This window comes from Mustela nivalis, assembly GCF_964662115.1.
Source record: "Mustela nivalis genome assembly, chromosome: 3".
NCBI classification, from domain to species: domain Eukaryota; kingdom Metazoa; phylum Chordata; class Mammalia; order Carnivora; family Mustelidae; genus Mustela; species Mustela nivalis.
Window position 1 is genome coordinate 152,014,675 of NC_139022.1, and position 21,715 is coordinate 152,036,389.

General features: G+C 40.4%; 1 protein-coding gene and 1 long non-coding RNA gene across 2 annotated transcripts in view; both read right to left on the reverse strand.

Moving 5' to 3' along the window:
• SLC1A3 (solute carrier family 1 member 3) overlaps positions 1-21,715 on the reverse strand; it is a 74,883-nt gene that overhangs the window by 36,471 nt on the left and 16,697 nt on the right. Inside the window, exon 3 of the mRNA XM_082724333.1 lies at positions 17,024-17,161. Coding sequence (XP_082580459.1) covers positions 17,024-17,161 — 138 coding nt within the window. The remainder of the gene's footprint in view (positions 1-17,023; positions 17,162-21,715) is intronic.
• On the reverse strand, positions 968-16,678 carry LOC309861438. The gene is made up of 3 exons (XR_014309943.1): positions 16,577-16,678; positions 1,083-1,461; positions 968-1,039 (listed from the first exon to the last, which is right to left on the reverse strand). It is a non-coding gene; the product is annotated as an uncharacterized lncRNA (long non-coding RNA).

Below are 21,715 nucleotides of genomic sequence, written 5' to 3' on the forward strand. Positions count from 1 at the left end.
CTCACACCACAGAAAGTCCTGATCCTGTATCAAGGAGAGAAGGCTTTCACTCTCAACCCAGAGCTCGAGGTCAAGGTAGAAAGAGCGAACAAGTTCACCTCACATTTAATCATATTTCCCCACCTGCCTCTACCCTAAGCGTTGCGTTGCCCCAGACAAAAACAGAAAGGTACACTGATACTCCCAGACTCAAATTCACGTTTGCCCAGCAGTGTATTCCTGAAAAGAAACTGAAAGCGAAATCAATGATTCTAAATATTTGAGTTAAATTTTAAATGCACTAAACCAATCCATGGTGAAGCATTTTCCAATTCATTAGTTCCGGAAAATACCCAGTTATTCTTAATTGGGAAGGCACATCTTTCTCAAGGGTTGGGATGGGGGAGATATGAGTATCAGGGTATCAGAAAAATCTTTATGGTCCTTTTAAACTACACAAGTTTACATGGCTCCTTCCACTCTCCCCATACCAAAAAAGGCCAAAAACCAAAAAACACCCCCCTCCCCAAAACCAAACACAGAGACGATATTAGCTACTATTAGTTACTAAAAAGAGTGTTTTTTAATCCCTCAAGTATGTTGGGACTGGAAAAGTTTTGAGAACTTTTGATCTGGGACATTCCTTTAGGCTATCTTCTCAAGGTGAACTATACCTTTAACTATACTGCTGATCTTTCAACAGCCAGAAAATGTTTTAGAACAGATCTGTTGGAATGAAGTTCCTGAAAGAGATAGGAGTATATCTTTCTTTTTAACAAATAACAAGCTACATTAAGGCCAGAGCCTTGCTCTTTATGCCACTTTTCAATCTTGATCTTATGAACTAACAGAAGAGATAGGATTGTTTTTTTTTTTTTTCTTTGTGTATCCCTCAAATAGGAATTTAAGCCAGTTGTCCATTTTTCCATGATAGAGATAAAATACAGAGTATCCTTTACCCACGAGTGAATCAGATAAACTCATTCAGTCAGGATTGACTTGGTGACTTTTATAATTAAACATACATAAAGACTATAATAACTGAACTGTACAATTAGGGCTGTTCATTATACATGGCATAAAACTGTATACTTATGGTATACATGTTCATTATACATGGCATAAAAGTGTATACTTATGGTGTTTCTTTTGAATGGTGTTTTGTTTTCATATTTTTTTCTTCTACTGAAATCTTAGTAACCTTTGAACCACAGGTCATTTATGCAGTTGGAGTCATGAGAGATCAAATCCTGCACTTCTGACATTGAGTCTTTCGAAGATGTACGGGGTTGAAAGGAGCAAGAGAGAGAATCACCATCTGTAAAGACCAGTAACATTCTGGGCCTGCTCATGCTTCAAGAAGTTCTCTTCAAGCCCCTCTCTTGATGAGGCTGCCATTCTCGAATGTGGATTTCAACTATCTGTACGTGTAGGAAGCTGGTATCCGTAGCTCCGTGTCACAAGAAGGACAAAGGGTTTAGCCTACAAGAACACCGTGATTGTGAACAAAGCCCATAGAAACCATGAATACCTTACAAGGGTAACCAAAGGTTGTAAAAGCCAATCTCTCAGACTGCCCTGGTTTGGGGGGAGGGGAGGGAGAGACAGTATGAAATATGGTTCAGAGTACATTTGGAGAGTGTTCGAAGATCTGATTAATTATGGGGACACAAATGGTAGATTCTGTAGGCTCAAATTAATTTAAGAACTGTGTTCTAAATTATATTAGAAAACATCTTATTGACACAAACCTCAAATCCCTTGAAAAGTTTCTAAGTTAAATTTTTGAAACTTACATTTGTTGCTCAGAGTGTCATAGTCTTACATGTAGATAAAAAAATTAAACATGCAGATCTCTTAAATTTTCATCTCCACATGGAGACAGTGCAAAAATTTTTAAGAGCTTAATAATGGGAAGGTATTTAGAAGAATAAAGTACTATTTCTCGCACATCTGTGTTTAGTCCTTGAAATAAAAAGGATAAATACAAACCAAATGGTAAGTCAGAAGTTGAATAATGCCTAATTAAAAGAAAATTCTAGGGGTGCCTGGGTGGCTCAGTGGGTTAAAGCCTCTGCCTTTGGCTCAGGTCACGATCCCAGGGTCCTGGGATGGAGCAGCCCTGCATCAGGCTCTCTGCGTGGCAGGGAACCTGCTTCCCTTCCTCTCTCTCTGCCTGCCTCTCTGCCTGCTTGTGATTTCTGTCTGTCAAATGGATAAATAGAATCTTAAAAAAAAAAAAAAAGAAAATTCTAAGTGATCACACAGAAATGCAGAATAGTTTACATTAATCCTAATTCTATAATGCTATAGAAAATAATAGTGATTCAGGTAACAGTACTCTAAACACTCTCTACAAACCTATAGTTCTCAGAGCCCAGTTTAGCTTCCTCCATGTAGGGGTTGGGATAAATTAAAAACAAGAAAGAAAAAAAGCCATGAAATTACTGATAAATTGTGATAAAAAAGAAATTCCTCTCTTTTAAAACATAGTAGTGGTTGTCACTGCTGCCTTTTCTCAAAAACTGATCTCATTTGTAAAAATAAAATGAAATGGATGATTGGAGTCTGGATATTTGTTAAGAAAATAGCCTCTTAGTCAAAATTTGACCACCATCTGCCTCTTCTGGTGCTGACAAAAATCTCCTTCCGTGAAAGAATCTTTGATTTAATCTTAACTTTTATATGTACTCTTTTGTGCTAAGTAGACCAATGAGTAGATTGGCAGGAATAATGTACCAAGGTAAAATTGATTAATTTTGCTCTAATATATTTGATCTCTGTTCCTCTCTCTCACTCTTTTCTGTGCGAAGTTGGGAGTTGTGAATGCCAAAGAAAATGTTTACTTAACAAAGATACATTTGAATTTGAGTGTATTGTGATTGAATGTCGAAAATGAAAACATTTATTTGGAAGGATCGAGTATGCTTTGCTCCAGAGAAATTCACGGCAGCCAATTTTGCCTTTTGTACATTAAAAATAATTACATTATTTCATTCAAGTCCTCTTAATAAGTTGTATTATGACTGGCATGTGGCTGAAAATAGAAATTGGTTAACAGTGAGTGTTTGTTGAGTACTCACAGGACTCCTAAAATATTTTAAGAGGAAAATGATCAAATTAGATTCTTACTTGAAACGACCAAGGAAGAGCTACCCATTTCCAACAGGGTAACTGAAGACAACGAATGCAAATTAAAGCTTAGCCATGCAGAATCGTGAAGCTTTCTTTGCATCTCCTTTGTGAGTCTGATGTAGGCACAGTCTAATCTATGACAACTATTACAAATATGTATTCTATAACGTGGTGTCATGTGGGATGTATATTTCATTAGAATAGATACACTTTGGGCTTTGGACAGAGATGATTTCAATGAGAAACATCCCATGGGATCAATTCTATCCCTAACATATCCCAATAGCACAATAAACATGGGGTCTCTGCTTCCCCCATAGACACTATTTGTACTGCACTGAGGAAGGAATTATTTGTACCTGCAAAGTTTCAAGGAATCTTTCTTTTCTTCCTCAAAAATTCCTTTTAGAGCATTCTTTGTGAATAATATAATTTTTGATTTCTCATAATAAGAAATAAGGAAATACGAAGTTTTCAAAGGCTTAGGAACCATGCAGTGGTATTTTCTCCTTAAACAGATATGATGCCACAAATATGATGCCACAAATTGTTTTCCTTCTAACATCCAACTCCCCTGTCCCAGTAGGGAGGTTAAATGGTCTTTGTGAATGCGGGCAAACTGCTACACAGCCTGACTTGGGGACACCTCCTGAGAAGCCTGGGTGCCCAGCTTAATCAGAGAGGAGACACGCGGTCTGCCTTCAGGCAGCTTGCGTTTGGACAGGACACTCTGGCCCTGAGCCACCAACAGCAAATCACTGGGCTGGAGAATAAAGTCGACACATACCAGAGTGTGGTTCTGTCCGACCACGGCGCAGACATTACTGAACAATGTCTAACATTTGTTTGTTTGTTTATTTATTGAGGATTTTAATCTTATGCCCCTTTTGTGGATTTCAACACAGGAAGGATAATCTGAAACAGCAAAATAAACAGAGGAAACCAACTGCTAGTGAAAAAAAAAAATCCAGTTCTTGTTATCAAGGATAGTTCATGTACTACTCTGTGTTCTTCATAATTCCTGAGTTCCTTGGTCAGAACAAAATCCATCTTGTGTCTGGCAGCATCCCTAAGGCTGTCTTCCTTGATAGTAACTTCGAAAGACCTAACCAGCTTTAGTTTTCCCTTAATAATAAAGATTTTTTTTTTAAAGAGATGTTCAGTGGTTTCAATTCAGCTTATACCGAAGAGTCTTTGGAGGTTTTCTTTAATGATCACAAAGGAATGACTTATAATTAGTCTGTATGTTACATCTACATATACTGCTGGTGGGGATATAAAATAGCGCAACTACTTTGGGAAATAGTCTGGTAGCTCTTCAAAAGATTAAGCCAAGTTACCATATGATTCAGCAATTCTGCTTCAAGGCATATACCCAAAAGAAATAAAAACACATGCCCATAAATGTTCATGCAAAATTATTCATTATAGCAAAAAAAAAAAAAAAAAAAAAAAAAAGTGAACAATCCAAATGTCCACCAACCGATAAGTGGACACATACCAGTGGTACGTCCACATAATGAAATATCATGTGGCCATAAAACAGAATGAAATACTAAGACGTGTGACAGCATGGATGAACCCTGAAAACATGCCAAGTGAGAGAAGCCCATCACAAAGGACCATATCCTATAAAATTCCAGGCATATGAAATGTCTTGAATAGACAGATCTATAGAGAAAGAAAATATATTGGTGTTTCCTGGGGTTGGGGAAATGGGGTAATTAGGGAGTGTGTGCATTGCGGTGATGGATGCCCAACTCTGAATGTACTAAAAGCCATTGAATTATGCACGTAATTTGGGTAGATTGCATGCATGTGAATTATATCTCAATTAAGTGCCTTTTTAAAGGGTGTCTCAGTTGGTAGAGCCTGCAACTCTTGATCTTGGAGTCATGAGTTCAAGCCCCACGTTGGGTATAAAATTTACTTAAAAACAAAAACAAAAACAAACCAGTAAATCCAAACAAACCATATTTATGGGGCACCTGGCTGGCTCAGTCAGTAAAGCACACAACTGTTCATTTTGGGACTATGAGTTTGAGCCTGGGAGTACAAACTACTTAAAAGTAAAATCTTAAAAAAAAAAAAAAGTGCTATCTTGAACTAGGGAAACCTAAATCTATCAATACCAGTGAATAATTTTATAGGCTTCATAGAAATAAAAGAACCTCCCCCTCTATGGTAAAACGGCTCCTATCATTTTATCTATCTATCCATCCGTTCATCCATCCATGAATTGCTACACCCAATGTGGGGCTCAAACTCATGACCCCAAGATCAAGAGTCTTACACTCCTCCAACTGAGCCAGCCAGGTGCCCTGGCTTCTATAATTCTCAGCAATAAGGGGAGATTAGCAGAGGATGGCAAAGTGCTGCAGCAAGAGTTTCTAGCAGTTTAAAGTCTGATACATGCTGTTATGTAACACTCTTTCACATAAGGGAAGCATGCTTATGTGATGTATGATGTATGCAGCACTTTTCAAGCACTTGACCTCACTTGGTAGTTGTTAAGTTACTGTTCAGATGTTTATTTAATAGGAAATTATACAGAGACTTTCAAGCTATGTTCCCATTGAACATCTGTGCTCTGTTAAGCTAAACCCAAATGTTTTCTACTAAAAGCAAGTGACACTGAGTGCTCAATTCAGAGGGAAAAGCAATGAATAAAGTCAATGGATTGAATTCTCTCAATTTAAAAATTTTCCACCGCAAACTTTTCTTTTCCTTCCTTTCTTCCTCTCTCCCTCCCTTCCTTCCTTTCTTTTCTTTTTTTTTTTTTAAAGAGAGCCATCCAGGGTTGGGTAGGGTCAGAGGGAGAGGGAGAGAGAATCTTAGGCAGGCTCCATGCCCAGCATGGAGTTCCAGGGGTTCTATCTCATGACCCTGAAATCATGACCCAAGACAAAATCAAGAGTTGGACGCATAACTAAGGAACCCAGGTGCCCCCACCATAAATTTTTCTTAAGGCTTTCTTGACTTCTGCTGATCTGAATGGTAGCAGATAAAAGGGTTTGAAAACTATGTAATACTATACCTAAATGGTATTAGAGAACTTAAAATTGCCAATCATGCTTAGGTTAACAGCTTATACATGGAAATATGTTTATAGTTTTGCCCTTATACTGCAAGAGAGCCATATTGTCTTACAGCAAATGTGCTCCTATATCATACAGAATTTAATATATAAACATTTTTTAATGGGCCCATAAAAGTGTTATGAATTTTCATTTTGTTATTTCTAAATATGATTAAAAACTACTACACTGCCTGGCTCTAAAACTGTGTTTGGGATCCTTGTTAAAAAGGGATGCTTGCAGACATGTCATTAAGCCTACGTCCCAAGATAAGACTCCCAAACTCAATTCTAAAATGAAAGAAGACATGACAAGATTCCAGTAGAGAAGCACTAATGTTTCCATTTTTTTCTTAAATACTTCGTGTATAGGTTAGGTGTCCTGACATTAAGGATTTTTTTTTTCTTCTATGTATCCCTATATTATAATTTGGGAAACATTTGTGACCTACTTTTTGGTAGACAGCCTTAAAATAATGAAACTTCACCTCTTAGCACAAACACCCTTGAGAATATTGCATTTCTATGACAGCTTAACTAGAAATAATCTAGTACAGAAACAAATTCTAGAAAAGTTGTACATTAAAAGAGTTATCAACAGTTGAGGCACTGACAGACTTTGAGTTAGAAGGACCTTGGGAAACCAGAACAAACATACAAAGCTCTGTGTGCACATTCACACACTCATATTATGCTGTAATGAAAACTGTGCTCCCAAATTTCATAACGCAAACATCTACGAGATCATCCCCTACTAAAGACATTCATGCTCTGTTTGCAGAAGAGTTTTGGTAGTTAATGTAGAGCACTGGTAGAAAGATTGTACCCAAATGGAAAGAAAGTAAAATGCTTGCTTGGCAAAATCTTCTTCACTGACAGCACTTAGGGTATGCATGTATGTGTGGGGCAGGTGGCATAGGTCATTAAAGAAACATAAAATATGTTAAAATCATCTTAAAATATTATACCCATCTTATGTGTCCTCTGCTTTTAGAAGTGTAATGAAATACCTGGGATTTGCTTCAAAATAATCCAGTAGTGGGACCGAGTGTAGGTCAGGGAGGCGGCCCAGGGATACTACAGATGAAACAAGACTATGTGTGTATACGTACAGATATTTTTGCTGGAAAGTACTGATAAGTTCTGGTAATGTGGATGTTGTTTAGCAGGCTGGATCTAGGAGACTTATAGTCATCTTGATCTTATGGAATACTTTCTAAAACATTAGCCAACAGCTCCTTCCGACTTGTTGCTTGTCTCCAGAATCAAAGAACTCAGACACCGGCCACCTTTCCTCCAACACCCTGTGAAAGGAAACCCCCTTAGTAATTCAGGGGAATTTTCTTTCCTCTGAAGAAAACTCGTGTAGAAACCCAAGCAATTGTTGAAAATAAATAAATACACAGATGGCAAAACATCTTTCCCCACAGGAGGAAGTTTAGGAAACGGACATTTGAAAACAGTGTTACACTGGTATTGTAGAAATTGATGGGTTCCTAAAGCAAGTGATCATGGGTCATGCACTGGCTTGCAGCCTGGGGATCTGACATAATGAGGCAAACATAGTCTTCATGAGGACACTAAAAAGAAGTTTAAAACCTAAAAACCTAGATTCTACCCAGATTCAAAACTGGCTTGATTATTCCAGCAGATCAATCCTCCAGCAGAAAGTAATACCACCCCAAAACTTTCTTTCTGCTTATCATGAGATGCTCTCTAAACACAGAACAGAGGGATGACCCGCGGTCATACAATCCATGACACTGTCACAGAAAGCCTTGTCTGGCTATAGAAACTCTCTCTTTCTATCTCTGTGTATATGTGTGTGTATATGCACGTATATGTCTTTCTGTTGGTATACACTCTGGCATCTTTTTTCTTGGCTTTAGGGGACACAGGCAAGTCTTCTGTTTGTTTGTTTGTTTGTTTGTTTTAAAATTTTATTTCTTTTTTTTTTTTAAGATTTTTTATTTATTTATTTGACAGAGAGAAATCACAAGTAGGCAGAGAGGCAGGCAGAGAGAGAGAGAGAGGAGGAAGCAGGCTCTCTGCTGAGCAGAGAGCCCGATGCGGGACTCGATCCCAGGACCCTGAGATCATGACCTGAGCTGAAGGCAGCGGCTTAACCACTGAGCCACCCAGGCGCCCTAAAATTTTATTTCTTTATTGGCGGGGGGGAGCAGAGGGAGAGGGATAAGCAGACTCCATGCCCAGTGCAGAGCCCCACACAGGGCTTGATTTCCCAAACCCGAAAACATGACCTGAGCCAAAATCAAGAGTCTGACGCTTAACTAGCAGAGTCACTCAGGCATCCCCAGACAAGTGTTTTTTTTTTAACAGACACAGGTTCCCAAACATTTTAGGATAACTGGTTCTCCTAGGAGAAGTCCATTCAAATCAAAATCAATAGACTGGGTGTCTCTGTGCATTTGGGAGTACTTTCATGTTTTGCTCTATGTATTTCTATATTGTTTTGCTCATGCAAATGATAAACATTCATTTTACATAAATGATTTTTAACTAAAATCATGTGGGGAAAATAATGCTGTCTTTGGGAGCATGCATTAGTAGGGGCAAGGGAAAAGCCAGAGAATGCTTCCTGGAAGAGGGAGTATCTGAACTCATAAGGACCTGACCTAAGAGATCATAGCCCCAAAGAATGATTCTAGAAAAACTGTGAAGTGGTGGTTCTTAACCCTGGTGCACCATAAAATCACCTGGAGAGCTATAGAGACACATCAACTCCCATGCCCTATTTCAGATCAATTAACTAAAGAATATGGGGGTTGGGGGTTGGGGGAGGGGAGGCGATGTCTGGGCACCATATGGTGTAATTATCCTGAATGGGACAGTACAGACTCTCAGAACATGGCCTCCAGAAGTGAGTGGTGCATAAGGTTGTAGAAGCTCACTGTAGAAGCAGCCCCAGCCCCCAAGCCCCACTCAGGGGCCTTCCAGTCCTTGAGCATAATCTCCAGTAAGAATTCATCAGGTAACTTGTTCTCCCGGAAGCCATGATGGCACCAACAGAACAAAACCATCTATTCCCAGCACCCTCCACAGACCTATAGTTCCACAGTGCTTTGAAGGAAATTATCAAATTGGTAATATGAGGGGGAAACATTTAATTTTCTTAAAAAGTGATTTAATTTTACAGGAAGCTTTTAAAATTTCTTTTTAATTTTTTTGAAGAAGCTTTCAAGAAATTTCCTACAAAGCAGAACTGATGGAAAGCACAGGCTAATTTGAAGCTTCTGCAATTTACAGATAAGAGTTTCCGACTCATGCCCAAGCCTTCTGGAAAGTTGCATCTGACAGAGAGTCTTGAGCCTGTGGCCTCTGGTCTTTCAACTCAAGAACTGTTCCATTTTAACCATAAACATGTTTCCAGAAACATTCAGTTCTGAGGGGTTAGGTGACCACAGGCTGAACTCCTTTGGGCCAGTGGTTTATTGCTGCTGCTACACCAGCTTGCCCAAACCCAGCCAGTGTGAGCAGAGGGTTGGGTCCAGGAAGGTGTCCTACCCCATCATGTGACATCTGGAGCCCTGGGTTCAGTTTTGGGAATGGGGGGTACAAGGGGTGGCAATTAGGGTCGTGAAGGGCCCGGAAGACCGGGGACACTTAGCTTATGTTTAGGTGTCCTTTGGATCATTGGAAAAACTGTCATTCTCCACTGCTCCATATGGCACAAATAGGAACACTGGGAGGAACTTATAGGAGACAGACTTCTCGACAGTTCCAACCGCCTGAGAGTGTTGAATGTTCAGGGGGCAGCTGACAGCCACCTTCCAGGGGTGTGTGTGTAGAGAGTTCCCGCTGTGAGTGCCAGGCTGTACCCCATCACCTCTGTGTGACTTCCAGCTAGGAGAGCCTCAAGTCTCCTCCTGGCTCCCCATCCTGAAAGCGACAGTTTCTATGATTGAAACCCTGTCAGGAGGCTCTTCTCTCAGAATTCACATCCAAAAGGCCACATTTCCAAGGCGGGGGAGGGGAGGTGATTTTTGCTGGGAAACTCTCAGGGCCCATCCCTGGCTCTTACTGCATTGAATGGGGAGAGTCAGGTGTGAGGAAAATGAGGAGGAACACCACAGCACATGCTCCATCTCCTGCTGACAGAGCTGTTTCCTGCTAGGGAGCAGGCATTTCCTGAACGCTGGAGAATCCGGAAGAGGATAGTCACATTGCTCCTTGTGTCCTTTGTTTCCCACTGGGCTCACCCTACCTGGGTCACCACTACCCTGTCATAGCGCAGTCCCAGGCCTATCTCCCAACCAGACTTGGAACTCCTTGAGGTGGGGCCTTGTCTTCCTCACTGTGGTATCCTCAGGTCCTAGAAAAGTAGCTGGTATGTGGAACGTCTCTACAAATGTTTACCGAATGAAGTTGTCTGTAATAGAAAGGTAGACTTTTTCTGCGATAGCTAGACTTACATGATTCTGTCTACATCTCGACAAAACCCCAAATCCACTAAAAATTTTTAAAATAAAAATTAAAAAATAATTATCCAAATTTCTTTCAACATGATGCAAAAAAGTAAAAAAAAAAAAAGCCAGGTGATCTCTACCCCGCAGATAGTCTTCCCATTTTATCCCAGCCCCTCCTTCTCTAGATGGACATTCCTTGCCTCCCTTCCCATGTTTTTGAGCAGCTCTAGAGAGAAAATAAGGCAGGGCTTGTTTCCAGGCCACCACAAAGTTCGGATGCATGTTGAGACAGAGACTCAGTTTGTCTCGAGTTTTGGTTTGCGGGGAAGGCTCTGCTCACAGTGTGTGGAACCCGGGGTCCTGTGGATTCTGGGGTGACACACACTGGGCCTGAGTTTCTCAGGAAAGACTGTGGAGTTGTATAACCAATGAAAATATTTAGAATTCTGCAGCTGGGATAGGTCAATCACATCCCACGCTGGAGGGCAGAAACCAATCCCCTCCAGTGGTGAGGAAGGAATTCTCTCTGGCTCCCATGTTATTACTTGATTAACTTCACGGTTTCTTAAATTTACCTTTAATGGGAAAGTGATTGCGACGAGGAGACATGTACAGTCTGGAGGCTTTGTGCCATGCTCATGAATGGAAACTGTGTCCTCTTGCTCTAGAACTTGCATTTACACAAAGCGGACCACCAGGATGGCTCTTACTGATGTTACTGTGATGGCCAAAAGCTCCCGCTAACTGAGCACATGCTATGTGCCAGTCATAAATCCTCACACCATAGGATGTACCCATGACAAAGGTGCTGTTATCCCTCCGTTTTACAGAGAATGAAAGGGAGGCCTAAAGCATCTCCTCCCCACCTAAGTTCCTTCTATAAAATGTATGCGTGGGGAGAAGTGGAGAAATCTACAGTCTCTTTTCTCATAAGTAAACACCTGGAGTATTTCAAATAGGCCTTAGCTATACCCCAGGGCCATGACAATCAATAGTTTAAAATATTACATTTTTCTTACGTGATTTTGGCTTTCATTTTTGAAGCCCTTCACAAACCCTTCACATGTCCAAGTAATCGATTAGGAATTGTCTAGCTCATTTTTTGCCCCCTCATGTTCAAAGAAATGATAAACCTTTAGATTATTCTTATTGTAACTGCTATTCTTCCGAAGCCAGAGGGATATACTTTGAGGTACAACACTTACTATTCTTTTATTTTAAAGGCAAAAGGGCCCTTGTCGGTGATGGCAGCTTGTTGGCCTTAACGATCATTAAGTTTGTTCTATGTTTCACCAACTACATTGGTCAATAGGTTGGGGAGGACGCTGCCTAAGGAATAAGTGACACGCCACAGAGCCTGTCACATGGAGGAGGAAGTACAGGCAGGCAGGTAATGTTCTGTTTTTCTGGACTTAAAAATACTTGTTTGATTTTGGATATAAATAGAGTTATTAGTTTTCCAAGGACAAAAGGGCTCCAAAGTTCTTTTGCCCTTGGGAATATTTAGGCAGAAGCTGGTCAATGACTTGGAGGAGATACTACAAGGCTGGTTGGATCGCATAGTGTTTCCAAAGTGGAGTAAATACAGTGGTATTCATTTATTCTGGTGGGACAGAAACCCCTCTTTAATGAACAGTAAATCACATAGTAAGAAAGTCATTCTTTTCAATACTCTTTCAGTTCCTGTGTTATAGGAGTGACTAGTCTTATTGTGGTACTAAATGCATTTCACACCTCATCAACACCATCCCCTCTCCCCACCAGGCACCTTTTTAAACAATGAGAGCACAGGTGTCAGGTTCTCAAAACCTTTGGCAGGCAATAGTAGCAATCCAGAATTTTATTACATTGTAATTTATTATCTCCCTCACAAGACAAGTAACAGGAAATTTCTGTAATGATTTAAAGCACTGGAAGAAAAGTATGTTGATTTCAAGAACATTATAAGGAAATGAGAATAGGGGCATTAGCCATATAACTTTGGGATGGAGATGCCATGACTCAGAGTGTCAGATCTGGGATCATGTTCCTAAAATCAAATGTCTTTCTTGTTGCTCTGGTTGCCCTCCCTTGTACCCCACTCCCAGAATTGAACCCAGTACTCCAGATGTCACATGGTGGGGTAGGGACACCACCTGGACCCAATACTCTGCTCACACTGGCTGGGTCTGGGCCAACTGTTGTATCAACTGCAACAAACCAGTAGCTCAGAGGAGTTCAGCCTGTGGTCACCTAACAGATGTCCCCTAACAGAGGGCCAGCCTTACTCCCTCATGGCTGGAATTCAGATTTGCTTAAAATATCGTGTGATTTCTGGGCAGCTCTCCCCATCAAACCAACACACTTCCTCTTGGGGATTGTATCTTTGTGTTCATGTCTCTCTTGTGCCTAGCTTAGTGTCTGACATTGTAAGAGCTCAGAAAATAGCTGTTAATGAATGAATGAATGAATGAATGTTGAAAGATAACCTCTGTCCATCTTATAACCTCAAGTCCAGAGCGCCCTGCCATGGGCCACAGACACTGGTCGCACTCTACTGCTGTTGGCCTTCCCCCACCCGTCCTCTTTTACTTTCATTATACCCAACTCCACAGAGATCATTGGCCAGGTGATGCTGCCCACTTCCTGAAGGCCAGAGACACAGGCTGAGGTAAGAAATTGAGGAGGAATGCACATTTAGATGAGGCAAGAAGACAGTACTAGGTTTTCTAAAAAGATGAAGGAGGAGGTGGTAGTTATGTCTACACGGCACAACCTGAAATGGAGTTTAATTATTATCTAGTAAATTCAATCAGGCTAAGCCAGCCAAACCAACTCATATTTCTGGCATGAAATACCTAGTTTGGCTGCCTGTGCTGACCAAATCAATAGAAATCGGCGCCAAACCTCTATTTTATTGAGTGGTGTGTTGGCACCGACTTACTCTTCTTGTTTAAAAACACAGGTACTTGAGTACAAATCCAGCCATCGGCTTGCTCCCAGCTTCTCTGGCAGCTTTGGAATGTTAACACACACTGGGGATATTTGGAAAGACTGGAATTTCAAATTTGGAAGGAGGAGAACATGGCTTATTGGAGCTTTAGAGCTCCAATTCACAAATGTGGATGTTTCAAGTACGAAAATCTAACTGAGATTTCTGAGTTTAAATAGGACTTTAATATGATTAAATGTGCAGAATCTTTCAAAACAAAATACCTAATCCAACCAATGCAATAAGGGCTTTGTGCATTTCAACTTCCGTCTGCAGAAACTCTGGGACTTTTGACCTGAAAGCATTGAGTCTGTCAAATATTTTCCTCCCGGGCAATATTTCTAGGGGAGCATGAGCCCTGAGTTCTGATTCTGGTGTTCCTGCCAAGTGTGGGAAAGATGGGCACAGCTCTGACACAACATGGTTATACCCAGAAGATAGGGAGGAGACATTTCCTAATCACTATTTGCTTAGGTGGCAATAAAGACCCAATTCAGAACCCCTCAAGTGTTTAGTAACATGTCGAGTGGAGCTTTGCATGGAACCGTCAACAGTTGAAGAGGGCCATAAGGGAAACCCAGTGATCTATGGGTGCATCCAGTTAGCAGGCACCCGTTACAATGAATAGCACTGACATTCAAGCCCGAGTGCCTATACTGGTAGCCCAAGAGTTGGTTTGGGCCAACTCTTTGTTAATGAGCTTTGTTTGGCTTGCAATGTTTTGTTCTGTTAATTGTATCAAGGTTGGAAAATCTGGAGGTTCTTAACAATTTTTAGGCTTCTGGACTCTCCTGAAAAGTCAGCAGATTTGGGCTGCGTTGACACGTGGCAAAAATGTTATCTCTTGTCTATACTATTCTGTGGCTGGACCCCTTTCCACTTATCATCATGCTTGTGCCTGTTACTTCTCCTGTCAAAGCAAACTATTTCTCTGTATCAATGCCTCTATCACAGTAAGAACACAAAAAGTAGCCTTAAAGGGCAGCTTCATAGTTAATCATCCCCTGCTTGGCCATGGGAAGCATTTGAGTTTGCTTTTCCATTCTAAAATAACAGTTCTGACTTGGTTCCCTCCCTAGGCAACACATTCTCCGACACTTTCTCCACATTCTCTAGCATCTCCTAGCATACATGGGGGTCCTCCAGGGGTGCATGCAATTTTCAGAAGTTCTACCCCCTCGTTCCCATTAGGTCATATCCCTCAACCTCTTTTTGGTTTGGAATCACTGTATTTAAAACCCTGAAGGGAAGTCTTATTGATTCAATTGCTCATTGTAATTGATCACAAGTATTCAAAATACTATGCAGCTTGGAAATTACTGCTTTGAGGTTAACATGTTAAAAAGATCTTTGGCAAACTAAATTATGTCCCTTGCCTTAACACAGTCCCAGAAAAGGGCTGAGAATCTTCTCATGGTCCCAAGTGGCAGCTTCCCCAACTTGCAATTAGGTCACATTTTAAAAGTTCATTTAATATTGGTTGCTTGCAGTTTATAATTTCTTTCAGTATTATAAATGTTGTTAGTTTTTCCACGGTTTACCCAGAAATTTCTTTTTTACCATGCAAAGGGATTGCATCATAGTGGGGTTTTTTTCCTGACAAATTATTCAATGAAAGCTTATATTCCTTCAATAAAGTTGGTATTCTAAGTATTAGGAAACATCAGGAAAATCCACTTTGAGGTAACTGTCAAGTAAGATTGCTACTAAGGGGAAGTAGTATTTTCTCTAATTGTACCAAATGAGGGCTTTCCTCTTAGAGTGACACAGTGGGTTTTTAGCACAATTACCAGAAAGCAGAAACCTCTGAACCCTGCCCCACCCTCGAAGAGACAGTAAAAAGGAATTCAGAACCCCTCAAGTTTGTGTCCAGGAAGATCACAGTGACTCAAGTCAGATGCCAGCCAGGAGGGATGGGGAAGAGGGACAGCCTGATCCACTAAATAAAATGGTGCCTGTGAGTACATTCTGTCCTCTCAGTGCTGTTGCAAGAACTTGCTTCCCAGAAAAATGTCACTATGTGGATAATAAAATGAGAATGTGAGCTCACATTAACATCAATCTAGCCTCTGTGATAAAAGCTGGGGCTGCTATGGTTATCCCTGGTCAGCAATGGGCCAGGGCACTTTGGTAACAGCACCCCCCATCATCTTGCCTCCATGATTGTTTTATGGGCACTTCCTCCATGGGAGACTCGTGGACAGGCAATCACTTGTTTAAAGACCTGAACAAGTGGAAGCCAGTAGAGATCCACAAGGCATTGGGGGAAAGGTTGACATAGCTCCTGTCCAAGGAAGGCCAGCCCTCCCAGGCATGTAGTAGTCAGAATCTTGCCCAATGACTTTTTAGTTGTGCTATGAAGTTCTTACTACACAGAGATCTTAAAAAGAGATTATAAATATCCTTGAGAACTCCCTGGGAGGGGAAGGGAAAAGATGCTCAGAGCCAGCTAATATAGAGGGGTAGTAACATGGCCAAGGAGGGACAGTGAGCCAAGGGTAGAAAATAGACCAGGGTCAGTAGTACCTGAGTTTTGGGCTTTAGCTACAAACCCAGAAACCATCCTGCTGGGACAGTGTCTATAGACATTCTATCTTCATGTCAGAGATGTGCTGTGGGGAAAGAGAAGAGTGGGCAGGAAGGAATGTATAGTAACTTTTTTTTTGCAACTTCTTGGCTCCGTTGGCATTCACCAGTCACAAGACACAAATGACTCTTGAAGCATTTCCCATGCAGGAGTCAATTGCTAACTTCTTGCCACAGAAAATAGCTCCTACCCCACAGATCTTCCACTCGTTGAAAATCCAAGTGTCAATGGACAAAATATCTAGATGGAGAAATCTCCCTCCCCCTCCCTGTTCTCCCACCAGCGTAAAAGGTAACGGGGGTGGGGGACAACCAGAGAAGGAAATGATATCATGCGGGTTCACCAGGAAAAGATAAAAGTGTTGGTGGCAGCAGAGTTGGTGAGTGTGGTGTGGGCATTACCTCTTGATGAGGCTTCCAAGAAGGCTCCCGCTCAAGTCCTGGTGGCTCTGAGAACAAGCATTCTTGCATCAATAGCTAATAGGCTGTCCAACCAGATGTTATCTGGGTGGGATAAGAGGGTGAGAAAACAGACCTGTTGTACGCTGTTGTCAACTAGATCGCTGTGGTCAGAGAAGGCTGGCTGTGTGGTGTTTAGCAGGGTGCCTCTTTTGTAGCGAGGCAGACCAGATTACGTGGTTGTTTAAATCTGTTTCCTCTTGTGATTGGTAAAATACGAGAGTTATAATCATTCATGCATTACTAAGGCCTCTTTTCCATCATTCTGAAGGGACTTTTTTTTTTTTTCTAGAACAGAGCATGCATCCAGCAGAAACCTAAAGCATTTGCTTTTCTAAGCGATCTTTTGCAATAAGCACACTTAAAAAAGAACCACACTGCACATGGTACCTGTGACAAGACTGGAGATGATAAGCGGTAACACCAGCATCTGTAACATTCGCATCAGAAGTTCCCCAGGAAAAGAGAAGTACTTGACTTCCCGGTAGCTCATTTTGTAGGGTCGGAGAGTAAATCCAAGGATGGTACCTGAAGTAGGGGGAAAACAGAGAAAAATTGAGTTTTTTTAAAAACTGAAGTTTAGTCATATTCCTAGGGAGATGAGGAACAATCTGGGGAAAAGAGGGACGATTTGGCTGGTGGTCACTCCTGTCTGACGGGAGTACATGTATTTAAGCAACAAATATTTGTGCTGCTTTAAGAGCAAGGGGTATGCCTGTCTCGTGGGTTGTAGTCTAGAAGGGTCTGGCTGAAACCAGGGCTGTCAGCAGGACTTGGAGAAAAAATGTTACTGGCTTCAGCAAACCAAAAATTTCTTTGTCTAACTTGAATGCAGCAGAATCCACTTTGACATGGCTCAGGACAGAGTTACAAAGATAGGGGCATAACTAGGAGACAAATCATGTATCCACGAACTAAGCAATATAGAAAAAAACCCCTCATAATGAATTTCCTTTGTAACAACAGATGTTAGGACTGCTAGTATAATCACTTATAAAGGGTGGTGTAATTTAATTTCTTTTCCAAGTAAAGAAATTCCTCTTGTTCACATTGTTAATCCATTTTCATCATCTCCCTGTCTGCACACCATGCTTTCTGTCTACATGGTCTTGGTATTACCTTGGCAACTGTATTGTACAGACTCGTTAGTTGCTGGCAAAAGAAGACTCCAAAATGAGCAGAGGCATTTTTTTCCAAAAAATTTCCCTGAAAACTTTAGGGGGAGTAAGAGAAGGAGAATGCAACTTTCCCCTTAATTTTCCTTCTGCTCCTGGAACTTTAAAATATATTTAAAAAATAACTTTATCTGTAAATTAAATGATGCGCCATAACTTTTGAACTGTTTGGAAATCAACAAATACATTGAGGAAATTTACTCTCTTCCCCACCTTTCCCTATTGCCAAAGAAAATGTATTTATTCCAATACTGTAAATATTTTAAAAACTCCTGTCCTGTCATTACTAAAACATGTGAGTTATAGAGAAATACTGATTTATCTAGAAGTTAGAGTCTGGGGAAGGGGGAGAGAATGCTGAGCAGACATGTTTTTCCCAGGGAAGCAAGCAGTTCTTTAAAGGAAACTGAATCACCCTAACTTCTTATGAAATGGGCTTCTTCTTTAAGGAAATGCACAAAGTTCATTTCAGTTGTCACAGCAATTCCAGTTTCATTTCTTGGGCGTCAGCAACCATGAAGTATCTATCCATTCTTTGATTATGTGCTGTGATGATATTCCAAGTAAGAGTCTGAATCTATGTGACTAGGAAATCTGGCTGATACGGTTTTCAGGGCATTTAGGAAAAATATTTATCGTGTTTTCCTAATGCAACGATAATATGTTCAAGAGAGAATGTGTTTCTGGAAAACACAGAAAAGAGAGGCAAAAGCCCGCCCCTATTGGTTCTACCACTTAAACAGCAAATAGTTAATGCTCACTGAGCTCTTGCCATAAGCCAAGTATTGTCAATGCGCTACTTGTGTTGGTATAATTAACCATCACAAAACTCCCCAGGGGTGGGAACTATCTTACCACCATGCACTGATGGAGAAACTGAATCACTGTGAACTTCGAACTTGCCAGATTCCAATAGCTATTCGATACCAAAGTCAAAAAGTGACTCAAGTGACAGAGCTTGGATTTAAACCCAGGCATTTGGACACAAAGCTCACATTCTTGACCACCTCACAGACTTCCAACCTCTCCAGTAGAGCCAAACAACCACTGTTAGTGCTTCTGTGAGTTTCTTCCTAGAATGTTCTCAGACAGAGCTAAATGTACGGAAATCACACAGAATATACTTTTCCATATACAGTCGCCATAAGCATTGCTTTTAGCCTCCTGGTATCAGATCCAATGATTGTACCAAATTTATTCAATACTTCCTTTGCTGTTGAATAGTTAGGTTGGTTAGCATTTTTTCATTTTTATGAAGAACACCATGATGAATGTATGAAGGCTGTTTTATAACTAGGAACATTTCTTTAGTGCAGTTTAGAGAAAGGAAACCAGCATATTAAAGACTATGATGACCTTGATCAATGTTATCAAATTGTTTTCCCAGTGGGTTGGCCCCTCAGTTTAATGCTTTGTTAGTGAATGAAAAGGCTTTAGTATTATCTACCTCTAGGAGCTTAGAGATTTATCATAAAAAACTGTTAGACAAAATTTGCAAATTTGATGAGTAAATAGTATGCATCTTTTATTTCTTTTTAATTTACTTAACATCTAATGAGGTCAACAATTTCTCATAATTGTATATTCTCCAAGCATTTACTAAATTTAATAGTTGAAGACTTTACGTGTGTGTGTGTGTGTGTGTGTGTGTGTGCACGTGCCTGTGTATTTGGTTATAAATTCTTTGCATAATAAAGATAATTACTCTTTGTTTATATGTAAGATATTTGCTCTACTTTTCTAATTTGCTGGCCATATATTACTCTAAAATATCCAGGTGTTTTGCATTTTTATTAAATAGGATTTGCACACCTTTTATATTAGGTGATTTCTTCAAGAGTTATAAACTTTAATTTCCTCCTCCTCCCAATTTAGATGAATCTTTTAATTCATTTTTCCTTCTTTGATTGTTTGCTAGCTTTGTTTTAAAATACTGAAACTTTAGTCTTCCTTGAACTTGGTTTGGGGTAAGACATTTAATTCTAATCTTCAGTGTGCATTATTCCACACAGTACTATCAGCAGCACATAGGTATTACAAAAGGTGCTGGTAGTATCTAGTTCTTTCCCGCCTGTTCAAACAAAGACCAAGTCACACTGAAATAGCTGCTTCATCTTATAATAAGTAGTTAAACAAATATTTACGAACCTTACTTTATTTCCAATTAAATGTAATTTCATTGGAATTGACTGTATTCTGATCTTTATTTAAATGCACTTACACACTTGTCATTCAATGATAATGATGTAAAATGTGCACAATAAATACAAAAAACTCATTTTGGTCATCTGGAATTCGACCATATCAAGATACTAGGAATTTTAGATATCTTCCAAATAACAATTTAAGACCAGGCCTGGATTTACAAGTTCATTTCTAAGTTGGCTATTTGTTATTAGAAATGTACTTACTCAAATACAACACTGTTTCCAAGGATGGGTAGGATCCTGACTAGTCCAGAAGTTGTTTATTAATTAAATTATTTAAGTTATCATTTAGAAAATGAAAATGGTAGAATAGCTGCTCACGGAATGATACAGGTTTTAGGAGCAAGGGACAAGCCAATGTTGATGAAGGAAGGGGATTAAATTTCTAAATACTAGGTGTATTAGATCCCATTTCCCAAAGTCAAACCTTGTATTCTGCTCTCTACACCCATATCCAGACTCCCTCCCTGGGAGCTCTGTGTAAGATCTCTCCTCTCCCCCCCATTCAATCCCACATTCATCCAGTGCTGCCAATTTTCATCTAGGTGCTAGGAGGGAAAGCAGGCCCACTCAGTGAATGGGTCCTGGGCAGTGGTGAATGATGTCTCTTAACTCCAGTCCACCAGGTAGATGTCTAACCGAGCAGCAGGAAAACAGCCAGGGTGGGGGGCAAAGTCTCAAGAGGCGATGATATTTTTCTTCTGTTTTTCCAGTCAACAATCTTCTTGTTTGGAAGTGTAGTCCTGGCATCACCTACTCTAGAATGTCTCAGTTTCTTTACATTCTCCAGTATGGAACCCCTGTTTTCTTAAAGCTCTTCTTTATAGTAGGGACAGCAGATAGGAGTCCCCATTTCTTTCTTCATAAGGGATAGTTTCAGGTCAAAAGCTTTGAAGAGAAGAGTTATTTAGAGTGACCACACATTGCAAATACTCCTTGAATCAGTTTTGCCCCTGACTAAGCTTTGCTCTGTTTACTATCTCTGGGTTTACTGAGTGAGCCATTTCTACTCCTAAGAAAGAGGAGATTATATTGGGAAGGGGAATATTTATTGAGCCCTTAATGGGCTCCATGGTGGCCTGATTCTCATATGACTTTATGAGGTAGCTATTATCATGTCTATTCTTAAAAAATGAATATACCAATTGATGCTCAGAAGCCCGTTAACCTGCTCAAGGCTAACAGAATTAGTAAGGGCTTGACTTGGGAATTTTAAAGAAAAGCCAGAGCACTTTCTACTATACTCTAATGCCTCTTGAACACAGACATATCCTTGTAGCCTGGGCCTGAGGACAATCTGCTCCTGGGTCAGCATTTCCAACCCCTGAACTCTGGAAGCCCTTTAGTAATGATTTTAGATCTGCTAGAGATGTCCCAGAGACACCCAGCACATGCTGAAACCCATCACAGGTCCTTTTACTTGTTGAGGATCTCACAATTCGGCTATCATAGCACTAAGTCACTGTTGAAAATGGTTCCACTGAATCCCTTTTGATGGAATGATTGAACTCAATTTGCATAAAGTTTATTAATTAAAATAGCTTGCCACTTCAGCCCACTTCGCACATCGTAATCCTTGGAAACCATCAGTAACAAAGCCAGAAAGGACATTAAGTGAAAACATGCTTCAGGTTCCCATGTTTAAGGATAATCGCTAGCTGTCATCAACTACACGCAGGATACCCAGCCCTCACAAAAAC